This window comes from Eurosta solidaginis, chromosome 2 (genome assembly GCF_040869045.1).
Source record: "Eurosta solidaginis isolate ZX-2024a chromosome 2, ASM4086904v1, whole genome shotgun sequence".
Taxonomy (NCBI): Eukaryota; Metazoa; Arthropoda; class Insecta; order Diptera; family Tephritidae; genus Eurosta; species Eurosta solidaginis.
In genome coordinates this window covers 183,805,933-183,833,645 of record NC_090320.1, presented here as the reverse complement: position 1 = coordinate 183,833,645, position 27,713 = coordinate 183,805,933, and the positions used below count along the sequence as shown (strand labels likewise).

At 39.9% G+C, this 27,713-nt stretch overlaps 1 protein-coding gene across 32 annotated transcripts in view; it reads left to right on the top strand.

The window, feature by feature from the left end:
* The window catches only part of Tmtc2 (Transmembrane O-mannosyltransferase targeting cadherins 2), a 740,743-nt gene that overhangs the window by 605,477 nt on the left and 107,553 nt on the right, over positions 1-27,713 (top strand). For all 32 annotated transcript variants that reach the window (XR_010949712.1, XM_067766547.1, XM_067766560.1 and 29 more), the window contains one exon: positions 27,081-27,633. Coding sequence is in view for 31 of the 32 variants with exons in the window: in XM_067766547.1 (XP_067622648.1) it covers positions 27,081-27,633 (553 nt within the window). In the remaining variant the exon portion in view is untranslated. The remainder of the gene's footprint in view (positions 1-27,080; positions 27,634-27,713) is intronic.

Here is a 27,713-nt window from a genome sequence, read left to right as displayed (position 1 = left end):
ATCAGCATATGCCAGTAATTGCACGCTTTTATAGTATATTGTTCCAGTGAGGTTAAGTTCTGCAGCTAGTATAATTTTCTCCAGCATCAAATTATAGAAATCGCACGATAGCACCCTGTCTGAAACCTCGTTTAGTTTCGAACGGCTCGGAGAGATCCTTCCCAATTCTGACTGAGCTGATGGTGTTGCTCAACGTCATTTCGCACAGCCGTATAAGTTTTGCGGGGAAACCAAATTCAGACATAGCGGCATATAGGCAGCTCCTTTTCGTGCTGTCGAAGGCGGCTTTAAAGTCGACGAAGAGGTGATATGTGTCGATTCTTTTTCACGGGATTTTTCCAAGATTTTGCGCATTGTGAAAATCTGGTCGGTCGATGGTAGATTTACCAGGTCTGAAGCCGCACTGATAAGGTCCAATCAGCCGGTTCATGGTGGGCTTCAATCTTTCGCACAATACAATTGAAAGGACCTTATATGCGATATTGAGAAGGCTGATTCCACGATAGTTGGTGCATTTTGCAGTATCCCCCTTCTTGTGGACTGAGCAAAGAACACTTAGATTCCAACCGTCGGGCATTCACTCTTCCGCCCATATTTTGCTAAGAAGCTGCTGCATGCGCCTTACCTCGCCGCCGTACTTGAATAGCTCCGCATGCAATACATCAGCGCCCACGGCCTTGTTGTTTATCAATCTGGTTATTGCTATTCTAACTTCGTCATAATCGGGCGAGGGACATATATTCCATCATCATCGGTTGTGGGATCGCGTTCTTCATCTCTGCGCGGTGAATTGCTGCCTCCATTTAGGAGAACAGAGAAGTGTTCCCTCCATAATCTAAGCGCTCTGTGGACATCAGTTACAAGGTCGCCGTTTTCGTTTCTACAGGAGTTTGCCCCGGTCTTAAAACCTTCCGTCTGTCGCCGTATTTTTTGGTAAAATTTTCGGGCGTTATTCCTGGTGGCTAGCAGCTCAAGCTCCTCGCACTCACGCCTTTCTGCTTCTGCTTTTTTCTTCCTGAAAAGGCGTCTCGCTTCCTTTTTCAACTCACGATAGCGTTCACACACTCCTCTTGTCGCGCTCGCTTTTAACGTAGCCCTGTAGGCAGCGTCTTTTCTTTCAGTTGCAACGCGGCATTCTTCATCGTACCAGTTGTTTTTTCGTGGTCGCCGGTAACCAATTTTTTCCTCCGCGGCAGTACGAAGTGCTTTGGAAATATGCTCCCACTGCGCCTGTATTCCTTCAGGATGAGTTGTGCTCTCAGAGAGCAGGTGTGAGAGTCGAGTTGCGAAATCATTGGCAGTCTGTTGTGATTGAAGCTTTTCGATGTCTAGCTTCCCTTGTGTTTTTTTTCCTCGGTTTTAGCCGCGTTGAGGCGGTGCGTATTTTGGCTGCAACGAGATAATGATCCGAGTCGATGTTAGGTCCTCGGATCGTGCGCACATCTAAACCACTGGAGGCATGCCGTCCGTCTATCACAACGTGATCGATCTGATTTCGAGTATTTCGATCAGGAGACAGCCATGTAGCTTGATGTAACTTTTTATGCATGAACCTCGTTCTGAATATGACCATGTTTCGAGCACCGGCAAAGTCAATCAGCCTCAGTCCATTAGGAGAAGTTTCATTGTGTAGGCTGAACTTTCCGACTGTAGGGCCAAACACATTTTCTTTGCCCACCCTGGCGTTAAAGTCACCAAGCACGACTTTTATATCGTGACGGGGGCAGCGCTCGTATGTGCGTTCTAATTGTTCATAAAAAGTGTCTTTCACCTCATCGTCTTTCTCCTCTGTCGGCGCATGGGCGCAGATGAATGATATATTAAAAAATGTTGCTTTTATTCGGATAGCGGCAAGACGTTCGTCCACAGGTGTGAACGCCAGAACTTGGCGACAAAGTCTCTCTCCCACCACGAATCTGACACCGAAACTGCGCTTATTCGTATGGCCACTCCAATAGATGTCAAAATTTTTGATGTTCTTTCTTCCTTGCTTCGTCCAACGCATTTCTTGGATGGCGTTGATGTCAGATTTTGCTTTGACGAGGACATCAACCAGCCGGGCATCTGCACGAATCCCATTCAGGGAGCTGACGTTCCAGGTGCATGCCCTCAATTCATTGTCCTTCAAACGTTTGCCATGGTCGTCATCAATAGAGAGTGTATTTATCCGAGGCTTGTTGTTATATTTCATTGGAGTAAGGTTTTACGTGGCGGGTCCCAAGCCCAGCGCACAACCCGCTCACCGGGGGTGAAAATATTACCTGGCACTTTTATATAGCGAGCCGCTTGCTCCAAGACAGACGCCCGCTTGCAGCCGCACCTATAGGTGTACAGACGCTGCCGATGAGATCTCCCCCGGCTAGCCCTTAAACCGATTATGTCAGAGTGGCCTAGCCAGGTTGTCGCCTTCTCACCGTTTAGCGGCTACCCAGAGGATACTTGGCCGCCAGCGACCGGCAGTAGTGAGCTGCATGCAAAAGAATCGCTCTGGCCATTCCCAGGTGAATGGCGGTCAGAAGCTTTCCCCACTTTCGTGGACTTCTACACACGGCTCCACCCTCTGCTTACTCCAAACTGGAAAAAAAAGCGGTGAAGATGGGTTTGATGGTGAATGAGGACAAAACGAAGTACCTGCTGTCATCGAGCAAAGAGTCGGCGTATACGTGCCTTGGCAACCACGCTACTGTTGGCAGCCATAATTACGAAATAGTAAAAGACTTCGTTTATTTGAGAACCAGCACCAACACTAGCAACAACATCAGCACTGGAATCCAGCGAAGAATCAATCTTGCCAATAAATGCTACTTTGGACTAGGTAGGCAATTGAAAAGTAAAGTCCTCTCTCGGCGAACGAAAATCATACTCTACAAGTCACTTATCGTACCCGTCCTGCTATATGGGGCAGAGGCATGGACCATGAAAACAGCAGATGAAACGGCTTTGGGAGTGTTCGAGAGAAAAGTTTTTCGAAAGATTTATGGACCTCTACGCGTTGGCGATGGCGAGTACAGAAGAAGATTTAATGATGAGCTGTACGAGGTATACGCAGACATCCACATAGTCCAGCGAATTAAAACGCAGCGGCTGCGCTGGCTTGGCCATGTTATGCGAATAAAAGATGATGCTCCGGCCAAGAAAGTGCTTCTATCGGAACCCACCTATGGAAGCAGAGGTAGAGAGTGTCCCCCACTATTTTGGAAGGACCAGGTGGAAAACGATTGAAACTCCCTTACTGTGACCAATTGGCGGCGTTTGACGGAGCGAAGGAGCGACTGGCGCGCCTTGTTGGACGGCCATAACCGTTTAGACGGTTAAACGCCAATTAAGTAAGTGAGTAATAACAAGAAATGGGAAAAAATTCAAATCTTTAAAAATGGGCATGGCACTGCCCCTTTCTTACAATGCATTTCCCAACGTTTCTGGAGCCATAACTCGACGAAAAATTTGGTGCTCATGCCTCTGCATTTGGTGTATGCCTTTTAAGAGGAAATATTTTCAGTAAAAATAGACTAAATCTGTTAAATTGCCTTCTTTTATATAAAAGATTTTGTAAAGGTGCGTAGATGCGGGTAATAAGCTATTTCTAGTAAAAGTTGGAAAATTTCGTTAATAACCCTGCCCTTTTTTATAATAACGATTTTTAGTACAATGGCACTTGTGTGTTTATGTTTATTGTTCTGTTATATATTTATTTTAAAATAACCGGAGGGGAAATCCCCATATCTGAAGGAAACTGCATTATTACCGGCTCAAGGTCATTGGTTTAAGCTCTTTATCCTTTTTGCTTCTTTTAAACGAATATTAGTTTAGAATAGAGCAATATGTATACATATGTACGAACCTGGCCCGTGCGCATCCTGCGCAACCAATATAAAAGTCTCATATCAAATATCCACAGAAATCAGCTGTTCTATTAACTTACAGACAGCTTCGCTGCTATCTGGCGTATAATAGCAACTCCCGTCAATCAATTAAATCCATCTGCCATCGATTAAAAATCGAATCGATTAAAAATCGAATCGATATCCATTTCTAATAGGTGTAATATAATACCTTACAATAGTTCCAACGCTTTCAAAAAATCACGTTTCTTTAAAACTTCTCCAGCTTCAACCCATACATTTCAATGCAGTTTTTATTATTAGTTTGACCTCACAGAGTGCGTTCTAAGCAAATATATAGATCATTATTTTACTATGTTTATATCGATAATAAGGACCGTTTATTGAAGCTTTCCAACGTTTTTTTTTTCTGGTAACGTAATATATTTGTTTAACCTTTAAAAACTTCTATATTACCCAAAAAGTTCGATCAATATTTTGTGTCGTAGAGGACAACATATACCTCTGTCGATTTACTATTTTGCTTTTGGTTGACACTTTAACGGAAACACTTATATACATACACATATGTATACATATATATAGCCAAATAATAAATTCTTTCAAACGGAATTTACTGCTCCTAAATATTCAATGTAATTTAATTTTGGCTACATACAAATTGTTTTTATTCTTTCTCCATTTATGTTCAGTAAATTAAAGTGAAATGTTCAACATTTTAAAGAAAATAAACATTTAGAAAGCACTAGCGTCTGTATATACAAATTGCGCTTGTTTTCATCATTACGTCATTCCAAAATCCCAATTTGTATACTTACATTTAAAAGAATCCCATTTTTATGAGATCCTTTACAGTTTTTAATAATCATTTGTCCTAACCTAAAGTTTTCTTTGAAAATTGGTTGACTGTGCCCATATGTGTACCTATCGCATACTTCAACCGAAGGAAACGCTTGGTTAATTTAAATCAGTATATGGGGTATTCCATGCCATTTCGACCAATTTTGAACTCGACCCCTTTAGAATTGTTTGAAATTTTTCTTCTTTTTCTAGCTTACGAAAGACGTTTTTCAGAAGTTTTTCAAATTTTTTCATCGAACTCAAAAAAAGTTATGAATTTAAAAAAACACCGTTTTTTTTTTCAAAATGCTATAACTTTTTCAAAAATCGACCGTTTGGGATTTTTTTTTTTAAATTTGTTTTTAAATGTACTTTTCGGAACAAATTCAAAAAAATTTTTAAAGTTTTTTTTTATTGTAATTTTTCAGTTTTTCGAGATTTTTCGAATTTCGCCCTTTTTTTCTCACAAAAAACTTCAATCAATTCTGCAATCATCCCACTAATACCGGAGTGGGCCGAGAATTTTTTTTTTTTTTTTATTTAATTGAAAAAAAAACTAAAATTTTTTTTTGTATTTTTTCCGAAAAGAACATTTAAAAACATATTTAAGAAAAAAAAGGTGATCCCAAACGGTCAATTTTTGAAAAAGTTGTAGCATTTTGAAAACAACGCCGTTTTCCAACTCAAAATAAGTTTTAAATATTTTGAAAAAAACGGTGTTTTTTTTTTTAAATGCTACTATACCTTTTTCAAAAATTGACCATTTGGGATAATTTTTTTTTTTTTTAATATGTTTTTAAATGTACTTTTCGGAAAAAATACAAAAAAAAATTCCTGGCCCACTCCGGGATTAGTGGGGATGATTGCAGAAAAAAAAACGAGCGAAATTCGAAAAATCTTAGGGTGCCAGCAGTACCGTGGGAGCCCTCTACTATTCTATTTACTCTCACGTTCCCGGGGCACCTCAGGGCTCTTACGAGTCTGTCTTGGACGTTGTTGTGGCGCCGCTGTCGTGCCGCGGAGTGGGGGGTGCAGTAATTAAGCACATGTGGTAGTGTCTGCAGGTCTCTTCCGCATTTGCGGCAGCGCTTGTCTGCGTCTATAAGCCACCTCTTTGCAGCGTTCAATGGGAGGACATTGAGACGTGCCCGGTTTATAAAGCGCCAGTCGCAAAAGCGGGTAAATTTTCCCGAGCGGAGAAAGTGATTAGCTGGTGGTGTCTTGCACGCTACTTCGAACACCTTGCCTTGGTCGGGTTTGTTTATTAGTATGGCTGCGTAGTGTTGAGTCACACACCATCGCAGTGTCGAAATGATGCGATGGGCATCCCCCGGTTCAATAACTGTGAAGCTCGAGTCAGTTGGTGTACCACACTGGATCCAAAACTCCTTTACCTTGCTGCTAATTCTGGCCGTTGCTGTCCGCACTTTAGTCCAATAGTTCGCGATACTATTTGAACGTGGGACGTTGGATTCGCTGGACAGGTAACTCGCCATGCCCGTTGGGGCAGGTTCATCCAACGTTTGGCTGTTCTCTTTATTACCTTATCGGCGTCGCTCAAATACTCTTTTTCCACGTCTGCCCCTTGCAGAATAAAGTCTAGGCGTGGCAATAGAAACGTTACCGTAGCATCTATCTCCTGCCATGGGGCCAGCCCTGAGCGGTCCAGTGTCCGCACGTCGCTCAGCAATCCGGATATGGTGCTCACCGGTGTCTGTCTAATCTGGGAGCCAGTGGGTATTCCGAGGTGGTCGTAATACTCCCCTGACTCCAATGCTCGAACAGGCTGGCCCTGGACTAGGAAGTTCGTAGCCATTGCGTCATTGCCCCTCCCTGGTATGTGGAGCGTTGCGCATTTGGCAGCATTATATTTAAGCCCAATAGCCCTCGCACCCTTTTCAGCGGCCACGAGAAGTTTTCGCATATTGGCCGGGATATCAGCTATTAGCACCACGTCGACGGCATATGCCAGGTTATGAATGAGGGCGTTGCCCAGTTGGTATCCGATCACTTCTTGGGCTACCGTGCGGACGACGACCTCCAGAATGAGGTCAAACACTATAGGACTCAAGGGGCATCCCTGGCGAACTCCGCCTTGCATGTTAATGGGCGGGGACATGCCCTCTGCAACCTTGATTCGTGTTGTCACGCCGTTGTAATTCTGTCTGATTGTATTAATTATTTTTCTCGGTAGGCTATGTGCTTCGAGAGACTTAAAAATTATAGAGTGTGGAACGGGTGTGAACGCGTTGGAGAAATCTAGCCACGCGACTACCGCTTCCTTTTTATTTTTCTTAGCGTCACGCAGTACTTCCTGTAGAACGTAATTGTGCTCAAAACACCCTTCAAATTCTAAGAACCCTTTTTGGGAGGGGCTTATACGGTTATTGGTTATGGCCCACTTTTTTAGCCGGTCGGCTAGTGTCGCGGCAAAAAGCTTCGGCTCAGCGTCCCCTAGGGATATCGGTCTCCAGTTTGCCACCTCGCTCGCGGCGCCCTTTTTATACAATAGAATGGTGTGGCTTTCTTTCCATTTTACTGGAACCGACTCCGTTCACAACTCTGCGTTGAACTACGCTGTCAGCACTTAAGCCTTTGGGTCGGCCTTCCGCAGGTCGGAGTAGGTCAGGCCATCAGGACCGGGAGATGAATTTGCCCGACCTTTTAGCCTGTCCATAACCTCTTCTCTGGTGAATGGACGAGTCAATGCCTCGTTGCTTGAATACATTCTGACAGTCTTCCTCGACGTCTCTGGGCGCAGCCAGGGGAAAGTGGTGCTCGAGGGTTGCCAAAGGTATCTGGCAAGTCCTATTGGAACCTGTCATAATTTCTTGCACCGGTTTCTTCCTGTTGTTCATATATAGACGCTGTAGTCTGGCGGCCTCCCGTATACGATCTGAAGCTCTCCTCTGCGTGGGGGGGTCTCTGCCAGCACGTTCTGGGTGAGTTCCTGCCACAGTCTGTCGGGCTGTAAGAACGAATAACGTCGATAGGTATCTCATAGCTTCGACTGAGGCTTCTTCTAATTGCCCTTGGTCGTTTAATAAGTTCAGAGCCTCGATTATTCGCCGTTTGTACCGAGGTGGGCAGTTAATGGCTATACTAGTGACGGTGCGTTGGTTTCCGCCATGGGTATGGGGTGTAGCGCGGCCACTAACGGTGTGCTTGTATGTAGGATTACTCTTTGCGAATCATCCTCCTCTGACAACGCAGGGGACTGCGCCACTGGCGCTGATTGCATGGAAATTAGTATGTTGCTATTGGCTATTGTATTTCCTGCTATTTTCGTTGGCGTAGGTGTTTGGATAATAATTGCGGGTGGGGAGGGTGTCGCTGGTGATAACTGATCAGAATTTACCAGTGTGTTATCAGAAATTATGTTTTCAGTTCTTTGTGTAGCGGCAGTTGAGGTTGACGACGGGTTCGACGAACCCGAAGCATCCACTGCATACACTTCGTTACTCGTGAGAGGCAGCATAAGTGGTATAGTCGCTCTTGATTCTATTGTTGAGCGTATACCTCTTCTTCTAGTCCGAGTATCAACAGCCGGCACTGGTCGCTCGGGCGTTGCTCCAATTTGTTGGCGAATATCTTGGCGGCGCTCCTGTCTCTCGCGCCTGCCGATGGTACTGCACGCTCTGGTACTCAAGTAGAGCAGTGTTGTCGTACCACTTTTCTCTGATATTTCGCTGTGGGCGGAGCCTCAAAGGAGCATCTCCAGCAGCGGAATCGTGGTGGCATGTCTAGATAGTGCTCTTTGAGATGGCGCAGGAGATTCTCCTCCTTTCTCGCTCCCGCATAGTGACTAATCCGTCTATCGGAGGGCACAAGAGAGCACGCTCATCCACTGGCAGTAGGGTGACAATGATGTTGCCCTCAGCCACTACTTAGGCATCCGGCTCCTCAGCCATCCTAACAACTCAGGGAGGATGGGATTTACAATTGGACACACAATTAGAAGTCAGTCAGTGTCTCCGCCCCAAGCTGCCTTGGCGAGACGTTTTCGCTGCCCCTCTTAGTACTCGGCTCTGAGCCTTCCACCGGGGAACCCAGTCATACACAAACAACTCCGCACTCTCCAACCAACAGGCTAGTCCTGATGGCCCGATATCGCCTGATACAGTCAAACGGCTCTAAGCCGCAAGACCAACAAGCTCAGTCACACACGGGACGGACAACAAACACAGCACACTTGACAGCCACCAGGATAATCCCGATGACCAGTTTCGCTGCCCAGGGTAATCCAGCTCTAAGGTTGTCAAATCAGCAGCTGCATTCACACGTCACAATACAAGAATACAACACAACTCAAAATCGCTTTAAAATGAATCGAACCGTATGATACTTATATTGATTATAGGGTTAGGCACGGCGTTGATGAACAAAGCAGTGTCTGATCAAAAAGTTTATTGACTACACTTTTGATCTAAGCCATAGGCCGAGAAGCCGCAGTAACCGTGAATCTAACGTTGTTGTTTACGAAACCAGCATTAGCATGTCAACCAAGAAATTCAGCAGCGAATCACTCCTCTCTCGCCGAATAAACCTGTCCTAATATAAACTTGGTTTTAATGATGATGTTATACACGCTTTGAACTCACAGCTTTTTTCGAATGGCATGCAGTGATGAATAAGAGCCAGGGCACTACTTAAATCATATAAAAGAAACAAATTTCAGGAACCAATGGATTAAAAATTTTTTCCTTTCATTGGTTACCGAGGTAATTTTATGGGCCGAACATCAATACATTTATTGGATATATAAAGCATGAATTAAACAATAATACCGAAAACTCAAAATTTACTGGAGTATATTATGTTCGCAGTGACTTAAAATAGAGCCAAGTGCATTTTCCTATTTTAAGACTTTAAGACTCGCTTTTTCGTTAATCTGCATGAATATACAGTAAAGAGATATATCACACCTTGCGAACCACAGAATAGTTTCACTCAACTCAAACTGCAATATATGAACATAAAAAAATTCATCGATATAACTAATTGACCAGGGAACAAGTAGAAAGTTATGTGTTACCGAATCAAAGTGAAGGCCGTTCAATACCAGACTCTTTTTTGTAAAGTATTATTAAAATGGCAAATCATGGCTGCAGGTTAGAGGGCTTAGAATATATCCGTGGTAGGTATGCCTGTCGTAAGAGGTGACTAAAATACCAAACTGATTCAAGGGGTTGTGTAGCGCAACCCTCTCAAGGGGTTGCCAGCGCAAAATATAGCTTCTCCAGCGCAATTGTCAACCTCGCCTACCCGTGGCGAATCCTGTTTCATTAACAGCTGAGGCTCTGGCGACCCTGAACTCCTGATGATGTAGGGGGGTCTGCCTAGAAGGTTGCATGTGGCCATACCAAATCATTCCTGAGATGGTCGTGCTAGTACCTTTATGGTGCATGTTACCGGATCTGCATCCGGCAAAGGATCATCAACATCGATAATACTCCCCAAGGCCTTCGGGGAGTATCCTTATCGCTACAACAACAACAACAACATGGCGGCAGGGCCATAATTGTTCAGGATGATTCTCACAAATCACCTAATTGGTCTACAGCACAACACGGTTTTATGTGAAACCATGTAATGATACTCAGCACGATAACGAAACCATATAAAAGTAGTGTGGAATCTTCCACCATTTAGTTATTAGATATCTATACAAATAGACAAAGTAGAGATAAACTCTAAGTAAGTTATTATCTCTTGGTACAGTTTTACTATTAAAAATTTGCATTGCTGTACATACTCGCATGCATGTATCACACAAACATATAATACTGGATATTTGGGAAACTTATTTCTTATCAGAGAATTGAGATAAATAAGTAGAGATCGAACGATATGAGTACTGAGTGAGTAGTCTCGATACTTTTCCAAAAAATACTCGAGTATTTCGTACTCGATGCTTTTTTCCAAGTACTGACTAAAGTGTCGATTTTACCTCTATACTTTTTCCCGATACTTTAACAAGTTCGGATGGCCTACTTGTTTAAGATCAACAAAGTTCAATCCACTAACACCACAACTTGAGCATAATTTGAGATTGTAGACGATGCGGTGAAAGCTCCGCACTTAACTTAAACCGACTTTTTGAAAATGAGGAATATTGCATATGTTGGTAGAAGAAAAGTATGTCTTTATTGTCCAGAGTCACAAACTCCAACAAAATTATGAAAAGTTGCTAACTCCATAAAATTTCAATATATGTTAACTTGTCTTGCAATATAGCTTTTTCGTTCTACTGTGAAATTTTGGTGAATGGAGTTATTAGCTTTTACAGCACCGTCGACGATATGTTAGCATTGAAAATTGTCGAAGTCCGACTATATCCACGCCTACTTTCAAAAATGGGAAAAAGGAACAATGCTTTAACTGATGAAGTGATGAAACTTGACGAGTGGAAAAAAAGTTACGATGTACAATATAAATTTATTCGCGATAAGTCTCTTTCAATTGTCGTCAGGCTCCTTTTGATTTTGATTGACAAATTTGCGGGACAGGGCCTACATATTTTACGCCGACTCCGAACGCCGTCTCCAAGCAGAGAAGCTTTTCATGGCAGATATACAATCGGAGTGTTTGCCAAATCACTTCCGTCCGGGGTCGCCTCCCACTCGAAAACTTTTGTTCAATTTGAAAAAACTTGTTTCTTAATTTTTGATGTTCTTTGTCTTGGGCTTTAACCCAGAATCTTCAGAATGGTAGGCGGAGCACGTTATAACCACATCACGGCGTCCAATTTAAAAGTTTTGTGAACCGTTAAACAAAATCTGTTGATACCACTTTGCAATATGGCGAAAATATGGTCCTTGGTATTAGATATAGATCCGATCAAAAGCCCCCCTACTTTGAAAAAATGGGCCTTACTGTTGTAATCTTAACAAATTTTTCAATATATATATGATACGTACCAAAACTACCAAGAGAGATAGACTTATCAAAAAACATTTTGACACAGTCAACCACGGCACGTTACTGCAAGACTTGTAAAGGTCCCTTCTTCCTCCTAGTCTCAAAAGGTGGACCGCAAATTATCTGTGTGATCGGCAGACATCGGTGCAATTCAGGAACGTAACACCTAAACCCAGAAGAATTAAACAAGATGGTGCTTTATACCCGCTTTCGTTTAACTTCTACATATCGGAGCTCCCTTCGCCACCGGAAGGAGTTTTAATTATTTCCTACGCCGATTACTGCACGATAATGGATACAGCTTCCGGCCCATCCATCGATGAGCTATGTAATAAAATAAACTATCTACCCAATTTCTCCAGCTTTTTCCCCTCGCCAAAATCCTCAAACAGAAAAGATCTGTCTGACAGTACTCGTAGGGGTAAAAAGAGGGCGTGTCGGACAGTACCCAAAGGGGTACAAAGAGGAAGCGTCGAATATTCCAAAAAGGATCTGACCGACAGTACCCGTAGGGGCATAAAGAGGACCAGTCCGACTATACCTGTTCAGGCATAAACAGATACAATTGGTCTCTCCATAGGAGATGCTCAAACAAACCTTATAAAGAGATCAGAACTGGCTATAGTCGCATACTCCTTTGCGAATCATCCCGGATTCATCCTAGGATATTCGAATTTTTTGCAGGGTATATAGATATAAATATTTACGGATGTATATTTACACACTGGACGAACTGCATTCGTTCAAATAGAATTAAGAATAGTTTAACCGTGTATAAATAAAGTGTTATTTAACTATACTGATACTTTCATAATGCTGATTTATTAAACAAGTAGAAAACGATAAAAAGACTGGTTCTAATAAAACAAAATCGCATGTTTGAGAAACATGTATCCACTTTTAATGTGATAGAAAATTGATGTGTGGGTATTACAGTCGCTCTTGTAGTCAGATATTCTAACAATAAAAATGATTTTTAACCATAAAGAAGAGCATTAGGGAGTAGTAATGGCTCAGTAGTCAGCAATAACTAAGAATACCCCACTTCTGTTAAAAATTTGTTGGAATTTCAAGCAGTCGCAGGGCGCAGGACACGACTAAGGATAAGAAATTGCCCCTGGCTTTATTTTAAGTCACAACTAAAATAAGACACTGTAACGTAGCTTTAATTATAGGGATAGTGCTTCAGGCTTTGGTAATTTAGTTAATGTATTAATGTTAAGCCCCTAAATTTACCTTTACTGCCCATTAGAAAGAAATTAAGATTGTGATAGTGCTGGCTCTATTTCACAGAGCGTCACTGTGTGTATTTCCCCACTGTAATTGTATTTCTTAGGAATAGATTTTTTGGCCTTTAGTTTGTAAAAATGTTTGTAAATTGTCGAGCTCGAGGCCATACAATATTAAATAACAAACAAAGAAAACTATTTATTTGTATATGTTATATATTGTCGTTTTTTATTTATCGATATTTCGACTTCAATTAGAAGTCATCTTCAGGACTAGAAATACAAAAATACAAGTATTATAATAAAAAACATAAAAGTACATGTATACATTTGACTTACATCGTTGGATGTACCAGATCGACTAATTTAAAATTTGATATGACAAAAACGAAAATAAACATAAAAAGTAAACAAATAAAGAACCGTAATTATAAACAAAATTCTTAACTAACAACAATATAGCATAAAAAGTCAAACTGTGAGCGACACCCATAGCATAAGTATGTATTAAATTCCCACCAGGTAAATGTTGTTGTATAACACTCTCAGCATTAATTGCGCATTGGTCTGTGTCTGACTTAAAATTCATTATTTTATCGTTGGGTGTGCTGATTATGTGAAGCATCTCCAAAATATAGCGTTTCGTATAATGTTTTTCTTGTTGTAGAATTTTTACCTCATCGAAATCCGGAGAGTGTCCAGTTGTTTTGCAATGCTGAGTGAGGGCCGTTTTGTTATCATTAGTGTGATCCCTATTTTTTATGTTTGATTTGTGAGCGGAAATCCTTGTCTTTATTTTGGATTTAGTTGTCCCCACATATACCTTATTGCATACGTGGGACCCGTCGCCGTTGCATTTAATTTTATATATAACGTCAGATTTCTCATATTTTCCGATTTTGCTTTTTGTATTTGTAAATATTTTTTGTAAAGTGTTGTTATATGTGAAGGCAATTTGAAATTTTTCCCTGTCGTACAAATTCGAATGCTTTATCCTATTCGACAAACCTGGTAAAAAAGTGGTGGATTTATATATTTTATCTGGTTTAGCTTTCTTGTCTCTAGTCGTCTTGAAATGGCTATGTATGAATTGTTTTATAAGTTGAGCAGGAAATTCATTATTTTCAAGAACTTTTTGAATTATTTCAATGTTTTTCTTATGGTACATCGCGTCGCTAATTGTGAGAACACGTCTTACGAAATTTTTGGCCGTATTTACAATTGCAGACTTGTCGTGTTTCGAATAAAAGTTTAATAATCTACCGGAGGCAGTAGGCTTTCTATACCAATCGAACGTGAGGTGGTTGTTGTTTTTTATTACCAGAGTGTCCAGAAATGGCAGTTTTAATGAAAAGGGACGATTATGAAACAAAATTACAACGCATCGTCAATGACATTTCCACATATCGTGTATTAAAACGAGATCCAACTACCAAGCTCCAAGACAGACACAATGCGATCGTGGAAAAGCTCTTTAAAAACAATATGATAGACTTGAAAGAAAAATACCGACTCTTGAGTAAGACCGCTAATGCACCAAGTCTGTATGGTCTACCGAAGATTCATAAAGAAGGTATCCCATTGAGGCATATATGTTCTTCCATCAATTCGCCTTCGTACAACCTATGTAAATTCGTTGTAAATATTTTGAAGAGTATAACCAAAGAATCAAAATACAATGTAAAAGATTACGTTGAGTTTAAAAATAAAATTAAGGATACATAAGTCTTTGATGATGAGAGCCTAGTTTCGTTAGATGTTGTCTCATTATTCCCTAGCATTCCAGTAGACCATGCTTTGGAAATCATTTCGTCTAAATGGAACCAAATTAAAAAGCATACAAATCTAACCAAAGATCTCTTCCTTGAGGTAGTACGATTTTGTATTAAAGAAAACAGGTACTTCAACTACAACAATAAGATTTATGAACAACGTGCAGGAATGCCTATGGGATCACCGGCATCTCCGGTCATAGCAGATATTGTGATGGAAGAACTGCTAACTAAATTTGAGGAAGATACACCATATAAACCACGCCTCCTCACTAAATATGTAGACGATCTGTTTGCCATTGCAAGAACGGACCATATTGAGAAAATGCTGGCTAACTTAAATGAATACAACAGATCTATAAAATTTACGTTAGAAGTTGAGAAAGATGGAGAATTGCCATTTCTGGACACTCTGGTAATAAAAAACAACAACCACCTCACGTTCGATTGGTATAGAAAGCCTACTGCCTCCGGTAGATTATTAAACTTTTATTCGAAACACGACAAGTCTGCAATTGTAAATACGGCCAAAAATTTCGTAAGACGTGTTCTCACAATTAGCGACGCGATGTACCATAAGAAAAATATTGAAATAATTCAAAAAAAAAAAAAAAATAAATAAATGTAAGGGGCGATAACCTCCGAAGAGATCTAAGGCCGAGCTTCTCTTCCAATTTGCGTCGTGCTCCTCTTGATTTTCCCTACAAATTGGCCGGACGGGACCTACATGATTTTATGCCGACTCCGAACGGCATCTGGAAGGCAGATGAGTTTTCACTGAGAGCTTTTCATGGCAGAAATACACCCGGAGCGCTTGCCAAACACTGCCGAGGGGCGACCCCGCTTAGAAAAATTTTCTTCTAATTGAAAAACCTTATTTCTAAAATGTTTGATGTTGCTTTGCCCGGGGTTTGAACCCAGGGCATCCGGTGTGGTAGGCGGAGCACGCTACCATCACACCACGGTGGCGGTAATTCAAAAAGTTCTTGAAAATAATGAATTTCCTGCTCAACTTATAAAACAATTCATACATAGCCATTTCAAGACGACTAGAGACAAGAAAGCCAAACCAGATAAAATATATAAATCCACCACTTTTGTACCAGGTTTGTCGAATAGGATAAAGCATTCGAATTTGTACGACAGGGAAAAATTTCAAATTGCCTTCACATATAACAACACTTTACAAAAAATATTTACAAATACAAAAAGCAAAATCGGAAAATATGAGAAATCTGACGTTATATATAAAATTAAATGCAACGGCGACGGGTCCCACGTATGCAATAAGGTATATGTGGGGACAACTAAATCCAAACTAAAGACAAGGATTTCCGCTCACAAATCAAACATAAACAAGTAAGGAAGGCTAAGTTCGGGTGTAACCGAACATTACATACTCAGTTGAGAGCTATGGAGACAAAATAAGGAAAATCACCATGTAGGAAAATGAACCTAGGGTAACCCTGGAATGTGGTTGTATGACATGTGTATCAAATGGAAGGTATTAAAGAGTATTTTAAGAGAGAGTAGGCCATAGTTCTATGGATGGACGCCATTTAGGGATATCGCCATAAAGGTGGACCAGGGCTGACTCTAGAATTTGTTTGTACGATATGGGTATCAAATGAAAGGTGTTATTGAGCATTTTAAGAGGGAGTGGGCCTTAGGTCTATCGGTGGACGCCTTTTCGAGATACCCCCATTGAGGTGGACCAGGGGTGACTCTAGAATGTGTTTGTACGATATGGGCATCAAATGAAAAGTGGTAATGAGTATTTTAAAAGGGAATGGACTTTAGTTCTATAGGTGAACGCCTTTTCGAGAAATCGCCATAAAGGTGGACCAGGGGTGACTCTAGAATATGTTTGTACGATATGGGTATCAAATGAAAGGTGTTAATGAGTATTTTGAAAAGGAGTGATCCTTAGTTCCATAGGTGGACGCCGTTTCGAGATATCGCCATAAAGGTGGACCAGGGGTGTCTCTAGAATGTGTTTGTACGATATGGGAATCAAAAAAAAGGTGTTACTGAGCATTTTAAGAGGGAGTGTGCATTAGGTCTATAGGTGGACGCCTTTTCGAGATATCGCCATTAGGGTGGGCCAGTGGTAACTCTAGAATGTTTGTACGATATGGGTATCAAACGAAAAGTGTTACTGAGCATTTTAAGAGGGAGTGGGCATTAGGTCTATAGGTGGACGCCTTTTCGAAATGTCGCCATTAGGGTGGGCCAGGGGTGACTCTAGAATGTGTTTGTACGATATGGGTATCAAATGAAAGGTGGTAATGAGTATTTTAAAAGGGAGTAATCCTTAGTTCTATAGGTGGACGCCTTTTAGAGATATCGCGATAAAGGTGGACCAAGGGTGACTCTAGAATGTTTGTACGATATGGGTATCAAACGAAAGGTGTTACTGAGCATTTTAAGAGGGAGTGGGCATTAGGTCTATAGGTGGACGCCTTTTCGAGATATCGCCATTAGGGTGGGCCAGGGGTGACTCTAGAATGTTTGTACGATATAGGTATCAAACGAAAGGTGTTACTGAGCATTTTAAGAGGGAGTGGGCATTAGGTCTATAGGTGGACGCCTTTTCCAGATATCGCCATTAGGGTGGGCCAGGGGTGACTCTAGAATGTTTGTACGATATGGGTATCAAACGAAAGGTGTTACTGAGCATTTTAAGAGGGAGTGGGCATTAGGTCTATAGGTGGACGCCTTTTCGAGATATCGCCATTAGGGTGGGCCAGGGGTGACTCTAGAATGTTTGTACGATATGGGTATCAAACGAAAGGTGTTACTGAGCATTTTAAGAGGGAGTGGGCATTAGGTCTATAGGTGGACGCCTTTTCGAGATATCGCCATTAGGGTGGGCCAGGGGTGACTCTAGAATGTTTGTACGATATGGGTATCAAACGAAAGGTGTTACTGAGCATTTTAAGAGGGAGTGGGCATTAGGTCTATAGGTGGACGCCTTTTCGAGATATCGCCATTAGGGTGGGCCAGGGGTGACTCTAGAATGTGTTTGTACGATATGGGTATCAAATGAAAGGTGGTAATGAGTATTTTAATAGGGAGTAATCCTTAGTTCTATAGGTGGACGCCTTTTCGAGATATCACTATAAAGGTGGACCAAGGGTGACTATAAAAAGTTTGTACGATATGGGTATCAAACGAAAGGTGTTACTGAGCATTTTAAGAGGGAGTGGGCATTAGGTCTATAGGTGGACGCCTTTTCGAGATATCGCCATTAGGGTGGGCCAGGGTGACTCTAGAATGTGTTTGTACGATATGGGTATCAAATGAAAGGTGGTAATGAGTATTTTAAAAGGGAGTAATCCTTAGTTCTATAGGTGGACGCCTTTAAGAGATATCGCCATAAAGGTGGACCAAGGGTGACTCTAGAATGTTTGTACGATATGGGTATCAAACGAAAGGTGTTACTGAGCATTTTAAGAGGGAGTGGGCATTAGGTCTATAGTTGGACGCCTTTTCGAGATATCACCATTAGAGTGGGCCAGGGGTGACTCTAGAATGTTTGTACGATATGGGTATCAAACGAAAGGTGTTACTGAGCATTTTAAGAGGGAGTGGGCATTAGGTCTATAGGTGGACGCCTTTTCGAGATATCGCCATTAGGGTGGGCCAGGGGTGACTCTAGAATGTTTGTACGATATGGGTATCAAACGAAAGGTGTTACTGAGCATTTTAAGAGGGAGTGGACATTAGGTCTATAGGTGGACGCCTTTTCGAGATATCGCCATTAGGGTGGGCCAGGGGTGACCCTAGAATGTTTGTAAGATATGGGTATCAAACGAAAGGTGTTACTGAGCATTTTAAGAGGGAGTGGGCATTAGGTCTATAGGTGGACGCCTTTTCGAGATATCGCCATTAGGGTGGGCCAGGGGTGACTCTAGAATGTGTTTGTACGATATGGATATCAAATTAAAGGTATTAATGAGGGTTTTAAAAGCGAGTGGCCCTTAGATGTATATGTGAGGGCGTTCTCGCGATATCGACCAAAATGTGGACCAGGTGATCCAGAAAATCATCTGTCGGGTACTGCTAATTTATTTATATATGCAATACCACTAACAGTATTCCTGCCTAGATTCCAAGGGCTGTTGATTTCGCCTTGTAGAACTTTTTCATTTTCTTCTACTTAATATGGTAGGTGTCACACCCATTTTACAAAGTTTTTTCCAAAGTTATATTTTGTGTCAATAAACCAATCCAGTTACCATGTTTCATCCCTTTTTTCGTATTTGGTATAGAATTATGGCATTTTTTCATTTTTCGTAATTTTCGATATCGATAAAGTGGGCGTGGTTATGGTCGGATTTCGGCCATTTTTTATACCAAGATAAAGTGAGTTCAGATAAGTACGTGGGCTAAGTTTAGTAAAGATATATCGGTTCTTGCTCAAGTTATTGTGTTAACGGCCGAGCGGAAGGACAGACGGTTGTCTGTGTATAAAAACTGGGCGTGGCTTCCACCGATTTCGTCCATTTTCACAGAGAACAGTTACCGTCATAGAGTCTATGCCCCTACCAAATTTGAGAAGGATTGGTAAATTTTTGTTCGACTTATGGCATTAAAAGTATTCTAGACAAACTAAATGAAAATGGGCGGAGCCACGCCAATTTTGAAATTTTCTTTTATTTTTGTATTTTGTTGCGTCATATCATTACTGGAGTTGAATTTTGACTTAATTTACTTATATACAGTAAAGATATTAAATTTTTTGTTAAAATTTGAATTTAAAAAAATTTTTTTTTAAAAAGTGGGCGTGTTCTTCATCCAATTTTGCTCATTTTTATTTAGCACATATATAGTAATAGTAGTAACGTTCCTGCCAAATTTCATCATGATATCTTTAACGACTGTCAAATTACAGCTTGCAAAACTTTTAAATTACCTTCTTGTAAAAGTGGGCGGTGCCACGCCCATTGTCCAAAATATTACTAATTTGCTATTCTGCGTCATAACGCCAACCCATCTACCAAGTTTCATCGCTTTAACCGCCTTTGGCAATGAATTATCGCATTTTTTCGGTTTTTCGAAATTTTCGATATCGAAAAAGTGGGCGTGGTTATAGTCCGATATCGTTCATTTTAAATAGCGATCTGAGATGAGTACCCAGGAATCTACGTACCAAATTTCATCAAGATACCTCAAAATTTACTCAAGTTATCGTGTTAACGGACAGACGGACGGACGGACGGACGGACATGGCTCAATAAATTTTTTTTCGATACTGATGATTTTGATATATGGAAGTCTATATCTATCTCGATTCCTTTATACCTGTACAACCAACCGTTATTCAATCAAAGTTAATATACTCTGTGAGATCTGCTCAACTGAGTATAAAAATAGGGACCACAATAATGATAACAAAACGGCCCTCACTCAGCATTGCAAAACAACTGGACACTCTTCGGATTTCGATGAGGTAGAAATTCTACAACAAGAAAAACATTATACGAAACGCTATATTTTGGAGATGCTTCACATAATCAGCACACCCAACGATAAAATAATGAATTTTAAGTCAGACACAGACCAATGCGCAATTAATGCTGAGAGTGTTATACAACAACATTTACCTGGTGGGAATTTAATACATACTTATGCTATGGGTGTCGCTCACAGTTTGACTTTTTATGCTATATTGTTGTTAGTTAAGAATTTTGTTTATAATTACGGTTCTTTATTTGTTTACTTTTTATGTTTATTTTCGTTTTTGTCATATCAAATTTTAAATTAGTCGATCTGGTACATCCAACGATGTAAGTCAAATGTATACATGTACTTTTATGTTTTTTATTATAATACTTGTATTTTTGTATTTCTAGTCCTGAAGATGACTTCTAATTGAAGTCGAAATATCGATAAATAAAAAACGACAATATATAACATATACAAATAAACAGTTTTCTTTGTTTGTTATTTAATATTGTATGGCCTCGAGCCCGACAATTTACAAACATTTTTAGGAATATTTTGTGTGGATTGCAATTCAGTATACAAGTTATCATCCGTACATGAATAGTGCATCAATATTTGTACAGTGGTCAGGATTATTAATTTTTATTTGAAGTAAAATGCTTGTTTTTGGATGGCCAAACTATAAATTTTCCTTAAACCGCTGATTCCGCCTTGTCGGTAGGTAAATAAAAAGAGAGAGGGAAAACGTGGTCGCAAACGATGGAAGGTAAAAGCGCCCTCAGCGAAGCTTCGGATTCGGTCAGAGAGAAGTAGAGTGGAGAAGAATACGGAGCAGAGGGAGTAAGAGAGCTCTTTCTCGGTGCCTTACAGCGCAAAAAATTGTCCAAGGATTGAAAGCAGTGGTCGACCCAACAGACCACAAGATTGACCAATTGGAATGGACCCGTGAGACGGTAGAAATAGGTGGAAGGCAGTTCAAGGTCTTTATTGTGCGAAAGCTTCGCTACTGAAACCGATACAAGGAGGAAAGAAGCTTCGAGCAGAAGAATGAAGAGGCAGCGTTCTGCTGAAGGCGACAAGCCTACTTTCAAGAAGACGAAAGGACCCAGTTCCGGGGCCGCCAAGGAGGCCAGCCACATAGAGGTCTTGAGGTTTATGACAGACGGACCCTAATAGTGGGGTAGCAACTACCCCAAAAGCTGCAAGTAAAAAGTGGCTATTTACTATTCACGGATGTAGAAGTAAAAGATAAACCAGAGGAAGGTAACGCTAAGAATCCGGCACGAAAAGTTCCCAAGGATAACAATCCTAGCACGCTATAAGCGAGGTTGCAAAGAACTAGAGGCTATTGGAAGAGAAAGGTAACAAATGGCGATTGGACATCGGTGCGATGATACAAACGACCCAGCAGACAACACTTACACTTCGGACACAAGGCGAGTAGTGCCGGATATGGTGACTGATACCAAGATCGAATGGACGGTGAAGATTTTTTCTAAGTTTAAATCGCTGAGTTATGGGATGGTATATTCCCTGCCATGCTACAATTCTCGAGTAGAGCGTTCGTGCATTGGCGTAAAATAATATTTGACGGTTGCACAAGACTGAACCATGTACTCTTGGAGAACTGATCATGTCGTTTTCCTACCAAAGGCGGGAAAGAACGGCCATATGTATCCCAAAGACTATAGACCCATTAGCTTATCACCATTTCTGCTCCAAACCTTTTAGAGGCTTATTTATGTGATTATTAAGTCTAATATGTATACAAACACTATTCTTGAAAATACAAAATGCATACACCAAAGGCAAGTCGATAGACGGGGCACTGATTAGCGTGGTTTTGAACATAGATAAACCTTGGAATATAAGGAGTCTTCTTAACTATTGCCGCAGTTTTCAAAAGTGACTCTAACCGCGCTAAGAAAAAACACTTGATTGACATTACCTAAAAATAGTTTCTGCATACTGAGGAAAATTTAAATGAAATGAGTATGAATTCATTTTTGTATAAAACTTTTCGTTAATTTGAGGAAAAATGTATCTTCATTTTTTTTTTCAATCAAGAATACTTAATTGAATATTTCTCACAATACTCACATGCACGCGTTAACTAAGAGAATAAGAGTACTCGACTGTAAAGTTGTGGGTCTCGAGTAGAAATCAACGGCCGTGCAAGTTACTCAACTATATTTTTTTAATTTTCATATACAATTTTCTCCATTTTTAAGAAAATTACTCCTTTAGCCAAGGAAAAAAGACATCTTACGCCAATTTACACAGAGGTTTAATGAAATAATTAGCCAAGTTTTCTACATTAAAGCCCTAATCGAACTCAATCTTCCATACAAAATACAAGTTCTTAATTATCTCATTATTGCTTTATTGAATGCCTAATCGAGTGAAAAATCCAGTCGATTTTGCTTGGTGCTTCGAATTTTATTGTCAATGTAACAAATAACAATCAAAAAAATTTATTTTCAATAATTTACAAAAAATGGAAAAACACGAAAAAATTCAAAATTTAATTTTCGCTGCATTTGCTGCAAAAGATACTATGGCTTTTTCGAAAATGGGCACATATTCGGTTAGAAGCAACATCTATGGGTAGTTGCGCATGCTGACAGATGTTCGCTTAATGAAGTAAAAGGCCCTGTATGAAAAGGGAAACTTCATTATTTTATTAAATAAAATTGTGATACGATTAAGTTTCTGTGTGAGAACGGTATTAGTTTTTGAGAAAATTATTTGTCAGCCGTTTTTATGGCGTATAATCCATTCCATTTTTTTCTTTTTCGGGAATTTTTAGGATTTTTTTTTAGTGAGGCGATCCATCTATGCTACTAAGTACATTGACGTACATCCACCCCCATATATAATAAATAAGGGTAGGGAGAAATATGCATATAGTAATAGATGGAAATGGATGTATTTTATAACATACATATGTCATGGTTTCTTATAGTGTTTTTCAGTTTGCTCGTTGAGAAAACTTCTGGTAACACTATAGATTCAATCAGTCTATGTGAGGTTCTCACGGGTCGACTTATTCAACTTTACCTGACGTAAACGCTCAAATTCACATTATTTCTCCATGCACCGTGATAGATTTGATGTTTATATAAGCAATAAATTTTACTAACGAGTGTATACAAACTCATTGCTTATTGGTCACTTTCGCCTTTCAAATGGCAATGCTTTGCCTACATTGCCGCTGTCTGGTATGTTTAAATCGGCAATTAATCAACTCAATTGCGCGAGCAAATAAAATTGGGTTGGCCTCATACGCCGAAATAAGCCACTTACTAGCTAGCTATGGCACAGTTAGGAAGGCGAAGCGTACGTCATGCCACTTTCACGCAAATTTATGGTTGCCTACAAGAACTTTGACTGCACTCGCCCCTTTTTAGTGTTTCTCTCTTAACGACATCGCAAATAAAGTTGAGGCGAAGCAAAATATAAGTACGAGTGTTGCTGTTCAGTTCTTCATACCAACAAATAATTAGAATTGAAAATGTTTTGGACACAAAAATTTAAACAAATCGTATGAACCCTATTAGGGCACCTCAAAAATATGTTATCAAACTTTTAGAACTGAACATTTATTGTTGCGAAATTAAATCGGTGGCCCAGTGTTTTAAAGTGTTTTGTATGCGAACAGCTTTATTCGCGATATACCTTCTATAAAATGCGGACCATCATATTTTATGCCGACTACCAACGCCATCTACAAGCAAATGAATTTTGGTTGAAAAGTATTTCAGGCATTAAAACATTCGGATTGTTTGTGAAACCACTGCAGAGGGTGACCCCCGATAGGAAGTGTTTCTAATTGAAAAGAAAAAAACTTTTTTCTAAGTTTATGATATTGCTTTTCCCGGACTTTGATCCCAGGAGCTTCGGTGTGGTATATAGGCACGCTACCACCACACCACAAAATGCCATTTCCAAACATTGAGTTTAGCTCTGGTAGCGAAGATAATACATGCAGCCAAATTTGAAAAAGGTGCAGGCCCTGAACTTAGCTTATATGTTTCAAGTCGCTAAATCTGAATACCGAATTAGATTTTTTATTTGGATTCTTGGTTCCGTGATATTCCCCAATAAAAGTACGAAAATCACGTTCTTCGGTTGCATTCAATTCCTCATTTTGCCACAACTTCTGTTTAGTTTTTCCCGATTTTTACTTGAGTTAAAAGATGTATACAAAAGCCGGTGCCAACGGCGAGTATCGAATGAGGTATAATGATGAGCTTTACGCAGATATGAAGAAAATGCTCGAATAAGAGTACAAAGGCTAAGCTGACTGAGTCATGTTAAGCGAATGGACATCGAAGCTCCGGCCAAGAAAGTATTTCAGTCCTGACGGAATTTGAAACCAGAGGTACGGGGACATCTCCGCTGAGTTGGGAGAGGCAGGTGGAGGAAGATTTGACCTACCTCGTAAGCTGGCGTGGTTTTTTACGAAACTGCCAAAATAGTTTAGGCTGTTAAGCGTTAATTAATGATAATTGACGATGGATAATATCCATTGGGTATGTGTAGCACACTTCAGGCAGACTTGCTAATGGTGGGTTTGATGTTGTGTATATAAATATTTTTAACTTAAATGTTTGTGTTATTAATTTAATATAATTTTATATCGAACATGTATGGTTTGCAGACATGCAGTATTTGATTGATTAACGTGGGTTAAAGTAAACTTCAAACTTATGAATAAATTTTGTTTAGAGAAACTATCGCAAGCCTAATACAGAACAAACTCTAAAATAGCAAAAGAGAACGTTCCAAAAAATTAAATTATATTTTCTAGGAAAGCAAAAAGCGTATCTTTATCACTTTCAGGTAGAGATACATCGAAAACTAGAACCAATTTAAAAATTCTAACAGCCGGCACAAGTTCAACATATTGAAGGAATTTGGAAAAGTATATGTACATTTCTGGGTCTAAAATTCGCAGGTTAGAGGCCTGTCGAAACCAAAATACTCACCCTAATCATATAGCGAGATGAGAAATGTGTTCTTTGGTGAATCAATGTATCTGGAAAAAAGCAGAAAACTAGTAAAATTAACTAACCGATTCTATTTATGTTTTCACAAAGTAGTAGGAAATTAACTTTAAATCTTTTTCTTTGAATCCTTCTCATAATGCTTCTGTGTTATTTGCTATCTACGTTGTTTTATTTTACAAAGTTAGGAGATAAGAAGAATGTACTTCAAAATACGAGTACATTTTTGATTGGGAATTAAAACTAATTATATAGTTTATTGAAACGAACAAAGTGACAAAGGTTAGTATGCCCAATTTGCTAAATATTGCATGATACTGTCTTAGATATTTTTGGCGAAGCAGTTTTGGAATTAGCGAAAGTTGCAATTCTGGAGCCAAACCCGGTTTCAATTGAATTGAAAAATTCAAATTTGACTTGAAAAAGAGCTCATTGTAAAGAAAAATATTTAAAATGAGAAAGGCTTCATTTGGCTTGAAAACGGTTTAATTTGATTTGAAAAAAATATTAATTTGACTTGAAAAGAGTTAATTGTAAATTAAAAAGTTTTATTAAAATAAATCAGACTCTCTGATGAAGACGTTAAAGAAAAACATCTAAACGCGTGGGAGAACAAGAAAACATTTTATGTTTTTTCCTTTCGGTCGAAAAGCTTCTTTTGGAAAAATTAGTAAAAAAAGTTTCATTTGAAGAAAAAAATTTTATTTGAAATGAAAACATTAAAAAAGTTTTTATTTGGGTTGAAAACGCTGTATCTCACAAAAAACTTACATATGGCAAATATTTCCTTTTGTCCAACAAAATTTGGATCCCTCAATATCCATATTTAATAGTTAGATTAGGTTGAACTGGCCGGTCAATAAAGACCTCACATAGACTGAATGTGTCCATAGAGTTACCAGAATTTGTTTGACGACCAAACGGAAGAACCGCAATCAGGTACCTGGACATATGTTATAGAAACTCCCTCCTCTTGGCAAATACTACTGACGAGACATAACTTATAAGCATGTGACGCCAGAAGGCAGTGTCCAGTTAGTATGCCCTTCGTGAGCCCTAAGTCGTATTTCTTCAGAAATATGAGCCACTTTGTGAGTCTATATCGTACGCTTTGCACATGATCTTAGTAATTTGGAGTCCCGCGCTTTTGGCCACAGCTCTCTTCAGAGGTTATTGCGCCTTACAATTATTTATTTTTTATACGTTAGCCAAGCAAATTACTTGTATTTTAGACAAATTTCCGAAATTTTAGGCATTCAGTAACGTTTTAGAGGTGTTGGTAATACAAAATTGACGCACAAGAGCTAACTGGAAGGCTAATCAGCCGAGAATGTCCGTATCAAATATGTTACAAATATTAAATATAAATATCAACCCGATGGCAGAAGAAGTTTTGTAATCAAGCCAAACGAAAAGGTGGCATGGGAAAGGTAGACGGAGATCAGTTGTGGCATACCACATACTATATACATACATCTTTACTTGCTTTTATTTTAATTTCTTTCGTTGGTATTACTAATACTGTTTTCTACTATTGCCGTTGCCAAAAGATCCGTAAAGGGAATTAATTGGCTACGCTGCGTAGGCGGCACTTAATCATTTTAATTAAGGAGACAGGTGGTTCCACAGTAACAAGTGTTGTTGTTATAGTACAAAACTATGGTGCCAGAAGCACCGAGCCTACGACAAGACAACAATAAGAGTGGAAAGCGAGTTTGAGTTGCCAAACTGTTACAACGCCTAGTTAACAAGAGAAAATACCTGGTGTGCATATCGAATTACGACTTTTTACCAACAAGCTTTTAAATGCGTATCAACTTGCTCCATATTGCTTTTAATTAGTTTGACTTTTAGCACTAAACTCATTTGTCTCCTGCTTGTTTGATGAAATTTGAATTGCAAGCAACTTCTTATACATATGTACATATATAAAATATATTCTACACAAATTACTTAGCCCCGGCTTGAATTGACATATTTTTATAAGGAATTTTGCTTTGTGTTTTTTACTTGCAGACGTGCCATATTATCTAACACAGATGTATCCGGTAACACGCCGTGGCATACTGTCTTTCAGCATGATTACTGGGGAACTTCGCTCACTGATTCTGGCTCACACGGTTCCTACCGACCGTTGTGTGTGCTAAGTTTTCGATTTAACTTCCTGGTGGGCGGATATACACCATGGGGGTTTCATCTTATCAATAACTTGATGCATTGTTTGGCCACTGGGCTGGTAGTGAAATTAGCGCGCTATTTCTTATCCTCTTATTGGGGTGTGCTGGCGACGGGGGCACTATTTGCCACACATCCTATACACACTGAAGCTGTGGCGGGGATTGTGGGTCGGGCTGACCTTGCTGCCTGCATCTTTTACCTGCTCACGTATTTAATGTATATGCGACACATAGTGTGGCGAGAACGAGGTGATATTCGCCAGTGGTACGCATTAATACTTACAGTGACGTTATCACTTGTGGCTCTGCTTTTTAAGGAGACAGCAATAACGGCGCTCCTAGTATGTGTACTGTTCGACGGCATAAGGGGTATTTGCGGATTTCAGGACAAGGTAAGTACTGCCACAGAGATATTGAAAATACGTAAACATCGCAGCAAGTATATCTTTTATAAATAATATTTAATTTTTGT